This window comes from Malaclemys terrapin, chromosome 9 (assembly GCF_027887155.1).
Source record: "Malaclemys terrapin pileata isolate rMalTer1 chromosome 9, rMalTer1.hap1, whole genome shotgun sequence".
Lineage (NCBI taxonomy): Eukaryota > Metazoa > Chordata > Testudines > Emydidae > Malaclemys > Malaclemys terrapin.
In genome coordinates, this window is record NC_071513.1 from 91,788,186 (window position 1) to 91,800,337 (window position 12,152).

At 41.4% G+C, this 12,152-nt stretch overlaps 1 protein-coding gene across 1 annotated transcript in view; it reads right to left on the reverse strand.

Annotated features, from left to right (window-relative positions):
• SPATA16 (spermatogenesis associated 16) overlaps positions 1-12,152 on the reverse strand; it is a 121,193-nt gene that overhangs the window by 89,269 nt on the left and 19,772 nt on the right. Inside the window, exon 2 of the mRNA XM_054040820.1 lies at positions 9,384-9,529. Within this exon, the coding sequence (XP_053896795.1) occupies positions 9,384-9,529 (146 nt within the window). The remainder of the gene's footprint in view (positions 1-9,383; positions 9,530-12,152) is intronic.

A 12,152-nucleotide genomic window follows, 5' to 3' on the forward strand; every position in this document is an offset into this window, starting at 1 on the left:
TGAAATGGATTTTCATTTATTTTTCATCTGCAGTGTAATCCAAAGACTGTCCAGTAAATGCCTTTCCTAAATCATTTGGTCAGTTTTTCTCAACAAAACAGTTTTTAAGTAATACAGTATATCAACCTGTTTTTTGACATTTTCATTTTTTCATCTTGACATCTTCCCTTAAAAATAATACAGGGTTTGTCCTATTATCATTTCTTCAAGTTCTATGGGGGAAAAAAAAAAAACGAGACATCAGTTTTCTCCCACCAGAGCTATCAGGGCACATGAATTAAAGGTATGCGTATTTGACCATAGTTTTCTACCTTTAGTTCCCCTTCGACCTGACTTCCCAACTCCAAAAACACCAGATGCAGCAAGAAAGGCAAGTTGCTGTATAAAAATTGATCTCTGGAAAACATCAGCCTCACTCTCTCTTTTCTCCGGAAATGCACATCTTTTTATTGCAGCTCTTCCCAACTGCAATGGGGATTTAGTTCTAAGCATCTGATTAACATTAAGAGGAACATCTTAGCTATCTACCAGTACATTGTGTTTAGTTAGTCTTTGTAGAAAAAAAAAGTCAAGGGACTGTCTCTATAGATGAAAGATACAAGCAAACAAATGTATTTCACTGGCTTAGTGCTTGTGATCATGTCCCTCTCTGGTGGCTAGGCACAGTAAAGCTTAAAGCTGGCTACTTCCTAGAAGAGAACATAGTGAGCTCTTTAACTGAAGTGGCATGGGCTTGTGCTTTTGGGATTGAAGTTGCAGATGCAGACACCACATTTGTCAGCTGGGAGAAATCCTGCATGTAATGCACTCCTAGCTTATTGCACAAACATTTGCTTTAACATTTTTAATGGATAGAGGTATTTACAGGTAATTGCCCAGGTATACAGAAGTAAATGTTGGATGCAATGTTGATTTATACAGTGAGGTCTGGCTGGTTTGACATCACCTACACAAGGAGATGTATAGATAGGTGTAAGATACAGCAATGTTATACTCTAGTAGGAACATACATCACTGATATACAATAATTATTCAAATATAGTCACTGGACGTTATATGTAACATTGTTATACACAATTTATGTGCAGTAATGTACCAGAAAATATTAGACAGAGTGGACCAGATCCTCAGCTGACGTAAAATGTCATGGCTTCATTGTTTTCAGTAGTTATACAATCACTATATAGATGAGACTGACAAATTCTGATTATTATACAATTTAGTTTTAACTTGCGGCTGTTTTTCTTTCTTTCCTGTATATTCCAGGTAGCTCACTATCTAAAGTCCAGTACTCATCAAACTAGTCTTAGAACTGTTTGAGTCCACCACGATACAGTCTCTCTTACAATAATTATAATTATTATTTGTCTCTCTGTAGACCTCATTCTGGTAGGTGCTATGCAAATACACCTCTACCCCGATATAACGCTGTCCTCGGGAGCCAAAAAATTCTTACCGCGTTATAGGTGAAACTGCGTTATATCAAACTTGCTTTGATCCGCCGGAGCGCGCAGCCCCCCCCCCCCCCCCCGGAGCGTTGCTTTACTGTGTTATATCCAAATTCGTGTTATATCAGGTCGTGTTATATCGGGGTAGAGGTGTACAGAACAAAAAGACAGTTCCTGCCCCACAAAATAACAGTCCCATTGGCTGGATCCTCAGCTGGTGTAAATCAGCATATCTATTGAAATCAATGAAGCTACTCAACTTTACACCAGCTGAGGACTTGACCCCATCATAGTGTCTGGAATTTTGTATGTTTAGCTACATGGTGATTCTAACGATTTCATTTTGGGGGAAACAGTATGGGGGTGTGTAGCGGGGTGGTTACCCCGCTCCTGCAGAGGGGTTTAAAACAGCCCTGGCAGAGGGCTGGGGCAAAGGGAAAAGCTACTGGGCTGATTGGGGAAGTAGCCACAGCTGGGCCACGCCCCAATCAGGCCCCAACTGGCCTGTATAAGAAGGCTGGGAGCCAGGCGCTCAAGAGTCTCTCTCTCTATGTCTTCAGAGAGAGAAGGGCCTGGCTGCAGGGAGCTAGACACAGAGTACCTGGGTGCAGCAGGGCTGGGGAAAGGCTGAGGAGCTGGGGAGCTCCAGTCTGGAAACCCCAGGCTGCGGCCTAGGAGTAGGCCAAGGAGTACTGGGGGTTGCAGAGGGCAGCCCAAGGCTAGTCCAAGGCAGCAGGTCCAAACCCTCCTTGCCAGTGATGAGTGGCCGATACTGCAGTCTGCCCCAGGGAGCAGGGGCTAGTTGGTGACTGGCAGTGGCCTAGTGCTGAGGCAAGGTGGGGATAGTGGGTGGGGGTTCCCCAGGGAGGGGAGACCCAGATCTTTGGCGTACTGCCAGGGGGCAGCATCCCAGTAATAGGGGCACCGGGTCCTAGGTTGGACACGGGAGCCGAGAAGGAGAGAACGAGTCAGATCACTAGCCTGCAGAGGGCGCTCCAGAGGCTGGTGAGCTAATTCCCTGGACGACCAGCAGGAGGCACCGCAGGGGTGAGTCCGCTCCTCTACAGGGTGCATTTCCTCACACCCATCTTAATGTTCTGAACAAGTTTCCTTATTGATGCTGTTTTGAAGATAGGGAGGAGTGTCTCCCAGCATACAAAACTTGAAGTTCTCAAAATGTGTGTCAATGGTTTTTGAAAGCTTTCATATACAGCCAGCGATTAAGCTACCCAGAATGTTTGGGTAGGCCCATAAAATGACTAGGGCTGGGCAAAACTGGCAACATTTTTTCCATGCAATGTGGGAGGAACAGCACAGGGAAAAAATGGGCCCCAGATTGAGTTCGTAATAAAATGTATGAAAACTGCTGCAAGCAATCTGACCTTTGTTTCACACTGTCCTAGTAATGATCTGTTTGCACATACCTTCTTCAGCAGAGGCTGCGTTAATTTTGCTGGTATCTTCTGGAGGGTAGAAGGAATGTGAACTTACTTTTCATTGGAGCATAAGCTTTCCAGTACATCCGTTAGTCTTAAAGGTGCCACAGGACTCTCTGTTGCTTTTTACAGATCCAGACTAACACGGCTACCCCTCCGATACTTACTTTTTATTGGCAATCTCTCCATGATGGCAAGAATGTGGCGGTATAAGTGTCACCACAAAAAAAAAATATTGTAGGGAATATTGTAATGAAATTTATGACACCCACAGCCCCTCTGAGAGGGATATCAACAGGACAATAAAAAGCTGGAGCTAGAAAGCTGGAGGACATATACCCTATTACCTCCCCACTGGCTGCATCTGTGAATGGTGCTATGTAAATGCTGGAGAATGCCTGCCCAGAAGACAACCTAAGATGTCCTCTATGGTAACCTGAAAATTAGTTTGAAATCCTTTTTAATTTAATCTTCACTACAGCTGATCCAATGACTGCTGATATCAATGGAAGGACTCCCTCTGACTTTGATGGGGTTTGGATCACAGCATTGTTGGTGAGACAACTGTTTCTCCCTCCCCCTGTCTGAGACACAACTTGGTTTTGTGTAATCAGATTTTTGTAGTACAGCCTAACAGAATTAGCTGTGAATATAGTGTCTGCGACAGCGGAGGACACTTTTAGCACACAGACCAAAAAATATCATGAAGCTGCTTTCATGTCTAAACATAATGAAGGGGTTTTTACACCAAGGCTTTCTCATACACATAGTATCTTTTTTTCTGACAGGAAAGGGGAATGCATCTTCCATGCTAAACATTTTTCTTCTTACACATAGGATTCAGTGGTGAATCACTTTGAATTGCAAACCAAGAGATAAATCTGCCCGCCAGCTCTCAATTCATTAGCTATAAAGGAGAAGAACAAGGAGAACATTCTCCTTCCTTGCTAAATGAAAGGATATTTAGAAAGGTCTTGTTTCAAAGCATCCAGTTCAGGGGCCTGAGCTATTCCTAATATGGGTGGACAGATTCTGCTTTCCCTGTCTTATTCATGTAATCCACTGCTGACTGATTTCCCAACTGTACAAGTACTAATTTCTTGACTACCAAATTTCACTAACATCTTTACAACTGCTGTCAATTCTAGGATGAGGATATTTAACTCAGCCTGCATAAAACCTGTTGGACTTTGCTTTAATCTTTTCAATCATGAACAGTGTTTCTCCTAAGAAGGAAGAAAAGCTGTTTTAGGAGCTTCTTTTTGAATGAATCCTACAAAATAATACACACTATGGGTATTAGTCACCCTCAAAGTCAATGGGAGTGTGTGGGGCAGGATCAACCCTATTGGATACCAAATATGTAATTGGCCTACTGCCCTGAAAATAAAATATAGTTCAAAGGTGGGGAAGTTAACTGAAAATGTTTTTCATAAAGCAGTTGTATTATAAAGAAATATTCAAAATGCAGCATAAGAGAAGGGAATTTTATTGTAGGATGCTAGGTGTTTTTTAAAGTGCATCTAGCTTATGATGTCTCAGAACATCTCAAGTGACTAGCCTTGTATTAAATAATTTCTTATCAATTATGTATATTGCAACGTACCCCTTATATTTGCTAAAGGTTATTAGAAGCTACTCATTTGGATTCTCCAGAAAGTTTGCATATTCTTTTTCTTTTGGGGGGTGGGTGTTAGTGAGGGTATGGGGTTGGAGGGATATATACGATATCTTAGGGCCTTTCCCTTCCACAAATCATCAGCATTGGTCTCAATTCCTCTCCCTTTTCCAGTTTTATCAGCAAACCTCTCTTCCCATCTATAGTTATTTTTTCCTCCCTTTGATTCCCACTAACTGTATTACCTTAAGCTGTCACCATGCTATTTATTATCAATTAGTTATCACATAACAATTACATAATCAATATGCCTCTCCATAAATTGTACAAGTGGTGTTACAAAGGGCCATATCCTCCACTGAACACATAAAAAGGCACAGAAGAAGCAACCTTAGTAGAAAAGGGACATGGGTTTGCTGAGGGCAAAGTCCTCCTTGCATTCCATTTACGGAAGGGAGATGCAGAATTAGCAGGTGGCAATACCTGCAGAAAGTGTGGGGTCTGAAGGGAAACCTGGGTTAAACCCTACAGTTCTCAGACCGTCCACAGCAACCCTCATCAAGGCAGAAGTAATTCTGGCTTTGTCAGGCATCATTTACACCATTCAGAGAGGGAAACATGCCACAAAGGGTGGTTTTCCTCTGACTCCTCACTGTCTCCTGCTTGACACATTCCTTTTCTTGAAGGACCATATGTTGAGGGGATGCCAGTGGCTTTTTGGTAAGAGGAGCATAGTAAACTTTTCATTCCAGATGGTCCTCCAAAACATACCTCATTTTTCCACCCAGAATTTCTGTGATTTTTATTTTCCAATGCTCAATGGAGGGGAGCATATGGCCATTGCTTGCCTTCGGATTGGCCATCTCTGTACCTCTGTGTTACAAAATCAGAAGACTTACGGTAATTTAATTGAAGTAACAATGGGTGTGAAGTCCTGCTAGTTGACCATGTCGGATAGTTACATTTTATTGCTAAACTATCCTACTTGAACTTCTGAAGGAGTCAGGCAATGAGAATTCCCATGAACCATCATCTCTAAGAAAACGTGTGGGTGTGGAGGACGTTCCTTCCTGAAAATACAAAGATACTGTACTATTTTCCCCACACACCAGCTGTGAAGCACGTGGGGTCAGTGTAGATTAGTTTTCGTTGGGGGGAGGGGGGAGAATACCAGCAAAGCAAGGCACAAATCTGAAGTCTCCTTGAAAAAGCAGAATGTCTGTCTCGCTTTGCCAGATCCTCCACCTTGAATCACAGCTCGTCTCCACCCTCTTCAATGTTAAAGGTGGACAGAGAAAATCAAATCATAATAGCGCCTCTTGGTTACATGGTCATACATGCCATTGCACTGCCGCTTGTGTTTCCTCACATGATTGCAGCTTCCTGTATTTCTCTGTTGGGCCAGACCCTCTAAAGGACAGGCTCAAAAGAGGAGACTGATGAACTGAAACATTGTGTTCTGTTTCAAAACAGCTTTCAGTTGGAGCCTAAATAAATAAATAAATAAATAAAAATCAACCTTGGAGATCAGGTTGAGCAACATAAGGCCTCAACACGATTCTGAGGTTCCAGTCAGTTTTTTGACGTAAAGTTTAGACCTTCACTGTTTTGCCATCTGGTGTAATTGAAAATTGCCTTCTGCAACAAAAGGGAAAAATCTAATTTCTCCGCAAGCCATATGGGGTTATTAGGATCATTAAACCCTGGTATATGCCATAATGCCTGGGCCAAGCGGACTGCAGGGAATGGAAACGTTTTATGATTCACTTTTTATTGGAGGATTGTATTTTTTATTAGTTTAGACTGGATGTTAGGTATTGGCTTGATGGCTACTTAATGATGACAGCTAATGGTCAAATAAGCTACTGTGGTGGCTGTTTGGCTAGGTCAACTCAGATGCATTTATTCACACTGGTGATGAATTAGGAGTGTTTCTAATAGCCTTTTATCACCCAGTGAGCATCTTTTATGTCAGCCGGCCAAATGGTCAAAATCCAATGGATGTCCTCTCCTCTCATGTTATCAACAGCACAAAAGGGCAGCCTCAAGTCCTGAGAACAATAACCAGCAGATTTATTTACAGTTGTAAGGAAAAGCTCATCTGTACCTCCAACACATGCTCAAAAGCTAAGGACAATGGAAATGTCTCTCTTTCACTCAGTTAGTGAGAAAGCTGTTCTCCGAACCAGCACACTCCTCTTAACGTAGACATTGGAGTTTGGTCACTTGTAACATTGTACAAGCTTCTTTTAAGCGTATTATATAATATGCTTGGAAGGAAGCGTCACAACTGACAAAACTGCTATATTTAGGGGCACGTCTACACTTAAAACACTGCATCGGTGTAGCTGCACTGCTGTAGCACTTTAATGAAGACATTCTAACCTGACAGGAGAGAGCTCTCCTGCTGGCATATCCACCTCCCTGAGAGGCATTAGCTATGTTGGCAGGAGAAGCTCTTACTGACATACACAGGGGGTTAAGGTCGGCATAAGCAACCTTAGCAACACAGTGATACCAATATACACCTCTACCCCGATATACCGCTGTCCTCAGGAGCCAAAAAATCTTACCTTGTTATAGGTGAAAACCGCGTTATATCGAACTTGCTTTGATCCGCCGGAGTGCGCAGCCCTTCTTCCCCCCTCCACCCCCCGCCCCCGGAGCACTGCTTTACCGCGTTATATCCGAATTCGTGCTATATCGGGATAGAGGTGTGTGTCTGTAGTGTAGACCAGACCCCAGTTAAGAAGAGCATGCAGGATCAGCCATTTGAAGAACAGCTTTGCATCTTTGGGTCACAGTGCAAGTGTACGCACACAAAGACGCGTGAGGATTTTTAGTTAATAAGGCTTCTAAAGTGTATGCAGAAACAGTGAGATTTACATGAATTAAATAAAGATAGTCTAGCAAATGCAAATAAATGCAGAAATTAATATTTTAATTTTGATTCATGATTACTACCTAACCATTGCAACGCAGTGATGATATAAAAACTCAATAGGAAGCAAAATTCTGCATGCACTGGATAACTGACGGCTAAGAGCTATTTATAGTATGAGCACTCAGAGTAATTTATTTATTTATTCTTTTTGAGAAACAGATATTGATTATGCTTCATTTTCTGTATTTATGTTAATAGTATCTCAGAATATTTTCATATTCGAGTCCTGTCTGTATCTGCTCCTGCAGCTCCACAGTCTGACAAGCACAGTGTGTAGATTTATTTCATAATCTGCATTATTAATTGAATTAAATTGAGGATTCAGTCATTATTGATTTGCATTTCTCCTTTTTATTAACTAAAAGGAAAGCAAGTTAGAATGTCTGTTAAAATCAGATGCAAGAAAAAAAAAGAATAGAAAACACCCCAACCCGACACCAGACCTTCTATTCCTTCAGTAACCCAGAGATCCTAATCCAACTTCATTTACTCTGTTTATGGCCCCTATCTCCTGCTATGACTCTACGTGGGTAGACTCCCATGGACTTCAAAAATGCCCCACCATCTGGCTGTGCAACAAACACTGGGGTTCCCCAGCATGAGGCTCACTACAGAATCAGGGCCATATTTTGCAATCCTAGTATTTTTAAAACATAGGTAAATCTCCATATATTTATTTTTTATCTCATAGAACTGGAAGGGACCCTGAAAGGTCATCAAGTCCAGCCCCCTACCTTCATTAGCAGGACCAAGTACTGAGTTTGCCCCAGAGCCTAAGTGGCCCCCTCAAGGACTGAATTCATAATGCTGGGTTTAGCAGGCCAATGCTCAAATGACTGAGCTATCCCTCCCTCCCCAACATGCAAAAGAAGGTTTGCCAATTTTTATTATACACATTTGTTAGCCTCCCATTTTATTGCGGTGTGCATCTTGGGGATTGTGCTTAGAATGAGGCAGGGATCTCCATTATCATGTTTCCAAAAGTAGGCAAATAAGCAAACTTTAGGTATTTTTCTTTGCACAATCTTTTAGGAAATGTGGTGCGTCATTTACAGAGCAGAGTTGTTCAGGGGGCACCAACACCTAGAGCCATAAATCACTGTAAATCTGCATCCAGAACTCTCCCTGACATCACTTGGCCTTAAGGTAGCAGATTACTAGCTTAGCACCATGACAGGGATCATATTTTTATACTGATGAATTGTCCATCACCAATTTCTCTAGTGTATTAGGCACAAACATACCTTTCTTCTTAGATATAATCAAGTTGTCTCTTTCACAGTAGTTTCCCTTCATTTACATTAACTTAAGACAATTGTAAGAAAAACTCAACCTGCGTTAACTGCAGTGTTTATTCAGATATACTTAATGATATTGAAAAGTGGTGGACTGGCAGGCCACAGAGTGAAATCCTTTGTTTACAGAATAGGTACAGGATGGATAGTGGCAGTGCAAGCTTATGCTAATGTGCCTGAACATTGATTGGAGACTCCAGGCAAAATCTTGACTCCAAAGAGTCAAAGGGAGCATTTGATTTTCATGCCTTTTTGATTTCTGGCTTCTCTGCCGAGACTGCAGCTGTGGTGCTGGTCTTTGAGATATGGACAATGACTGAGACCACCAAAGAACCATCTGATGGAAAGAATTTGAAGTCCCCTCTGGCCTGACATTGAACTGATAACGAGGAGAAAGGGATTATATTTCATTTCCAATTATTTGAGCCTTCTAGCATCGCTGTGCCTTAATGACCAAATTCCCAGCATTCCTCTTAGTCTATCCCAAGTGGGATTTTTTTTAAGGTGGGTTATTGATTCCCCTTTTCTTGTCATAGGATTGGGTAATTAACTGCTTCAAATCCTTCCAGTCCAAAATGTATACTTGCTTTTCTCTTCCCTGCTTCAAGCCCTAGTAACACATTAATCAATATTCATTTTTACCTGTGAGAATGATTCAGAGCCAGGTCAGGCTTCCTCATCCTTAGGTAGCAGGTTACAAGCTTCGTTTCAATAAAACTGGCAATACTTGAAATATCTTGGGGGGATGCATCGAAGGGTTTCCCTAATGCTGCACCTTTACTGCAGAGCTATAGAAGAAACAAAAACATTGTTTACTAATTTGCAATATACTTCTCTTAAATGCATTTCTTAGCTGATGAATGAATAAAGTTGACTTTTGAGTGAAACATACTCTGACTTTAAATATTCATATTAATATAAGAACAACCGATACCCACTTTATCTATGAATGTAGTATAAAATATACTGTCACCTTTCATTGTGCAATACTCCATATAAGGGATATTCCAGACAACATATAATAAATTAAAAAGCTAAACGAGCACAAATAAAAAAAGATAACCATGTTTCCCCCATTCACCAAGTAAGAACCTGCTCCCAAGCGCATTGAATTCACTGGGGGTCTCTGGATCAGGCACCTAAGCAAGGGCAGTGTCAGAAAGCATTTATGAATGTCTACATACCAAAAGAGAGGAGACCTTGGACTAGGCTGTCTTAGTCAGACTTACAGTTAAGAAATCCCAGGACGTAATAGAAGGAAACCAAAGGGAAATAAGGAGGCAATTATCTTTCCCAGTTCCCAGGTAATGGGCAAGATTATTTGCTTTTATGGAAAAGTCCCATAAAATATAATAGGGATGAAGCCAATATCCTTGGTTTTATTCTATTACTCTAAAATTGTATAGAATTTAATAGTGAGCAATCTCCTATGCATAGGTGTGTTTTTAAGACTCATGCAGAATTCTGAAGCACAAATATATTTCTCTATTCAATTATATGAGCTTTTTTAAAGGCCTATGAAAGGGAATCATTTTATAATAAAGTTCTACAGGGCCTTTCTATAAGGGCAGTGGTTAGGCTCTAGGACTGGGATTTGCAGTTCTTGGTTCTGCTTCCAGCACACTCACTTTCTGACCTTGGGCAACTGAGTCATGGACACACTGTGCTTCACTTTCCCTGTCTGTAAAATGGCAACAATGATATGTACCTACCTCTCTGGGGTCTGTGAGGGTTAATTAATGAATGTTTCCAAAGCACTTCAAGATCTTCAGGGGAAGCGCAGAAGGATTATTGAACCAACAGAGATGAAGACAATGACTTCTTTGTGTGCCAAGGAAATCTCTCTATGCCTGATTATGATCCCGTGCTCAACTTGGGCATTCGTTTTAATGGGATTATATATGGATTAAGGTGCGATTGAACATTAATAAGGATGTTAGAATCTGGTCCTATGGGAGATGAGTCCAGCTGTGTTAAATAGATAGGCTGTGGTAACAGCAGAATCTGTTAATGAAAATCCAGAGTGCTAGATATGTGGTGACCATAAGACTGGTAAAATAACTTGTCAGTAAGGGCCTCACATGTCACCAGACATGCAAATAGACTACTAAAAAGAGCTGCCATCCTCAGACGTGTTAGGAAAATAATGGTATAGTTCACCACAGAAAGTTACAGTCCTCAAGTTGAAATATACCTGCAACTGTTTACTATACTTGAGGATACACAGGTCATATGGCTTACAGCCAGGAATAGCAGAGAAGTGGGAATATATCATACTAACACTAACTTTCCCTTGTTAACAGATAACCTCAATACCTACTTGCAAGCAAATATGTTTTATAAAGATCCTTATGCTTTTAGGGGATGAGAATAACCTGCTCTTCCTTTATGATCTGTTTCCTGCTATCCTGCTCCATCCCCCATTGCAGGTTATACATATTTTTCCATTGAGGGAGCTTTCTTTGCCAACTGTTAAGATTTACAGTTGATATTTCATAGCTCTTCACCTGGCCTTGAAGCTCATACGTCTCCAGCCTATTGGAGATAATCCATTTATCTTGTCATATCCTCCAAGAATCCTCAGACAAGGTCTCTAATGCTTTGGAACCCCAAGGCCTAGCTGACTGACTAATTTGAGGGATCTAGATTTTCTGCCAGATTAGTTCATCCTTTAGCAGTTTATACATGGTGTATAAATGGTCCTTTTCTGTAAGGTTGTTTGTAGAAGCATTAACATTTATAGTGAGTGCTCTACAGAATGAAGGAGTTTAATATTGATTTCAGTGGAATTGCCCTAAAGAGCAAGAGCCTTATATCAGGGGTAGCCTTACAGAAAATAGCATGAGCAAGGGAAGAGAGAGGCCTTGAAAGCTACAGTTTTTCCTATCATTTCTCACTCACTATCAAGATGTTGATTCCCGCCTCTGGTCAGTCCATGATGCCAGACTCCAGCATCCACTTGTTATATTTTCAAACAAACACCATCATGCTTTCTCCTAGGCTGCCCCTCACACTTGGGAGAAATTCCCCATAAACATCCACAAAACTAACTCATTATCCTCCCTCAGAATCCTTCTCCACGATGCCTACAAAAACTTGACAGGCTGCTGGTGTGCTGAGACCACAGACTATCATATTGACCAATATTGTCTCATTGTTTCCTTGTATTGCCCAATCTGTCTGCATCCATCTGTTGTCCCTTGTCCTATATTTAGATTGTAAGCAGGGATCATCATTTTGTTCTGTTTGTACAGCGCCTAGCACAGTGGAGTTCTGGTCTCTGACTAGGGTTCCTAGGCACTATGGTAACACAAATAATAATAATAGTATAGCTAATATGGGTAGATTCAGGGTGCCTGGGAGGGGGGATGGAACAGGACCAGTGCTTCCATTTAGGTGACCTAGGCAGTT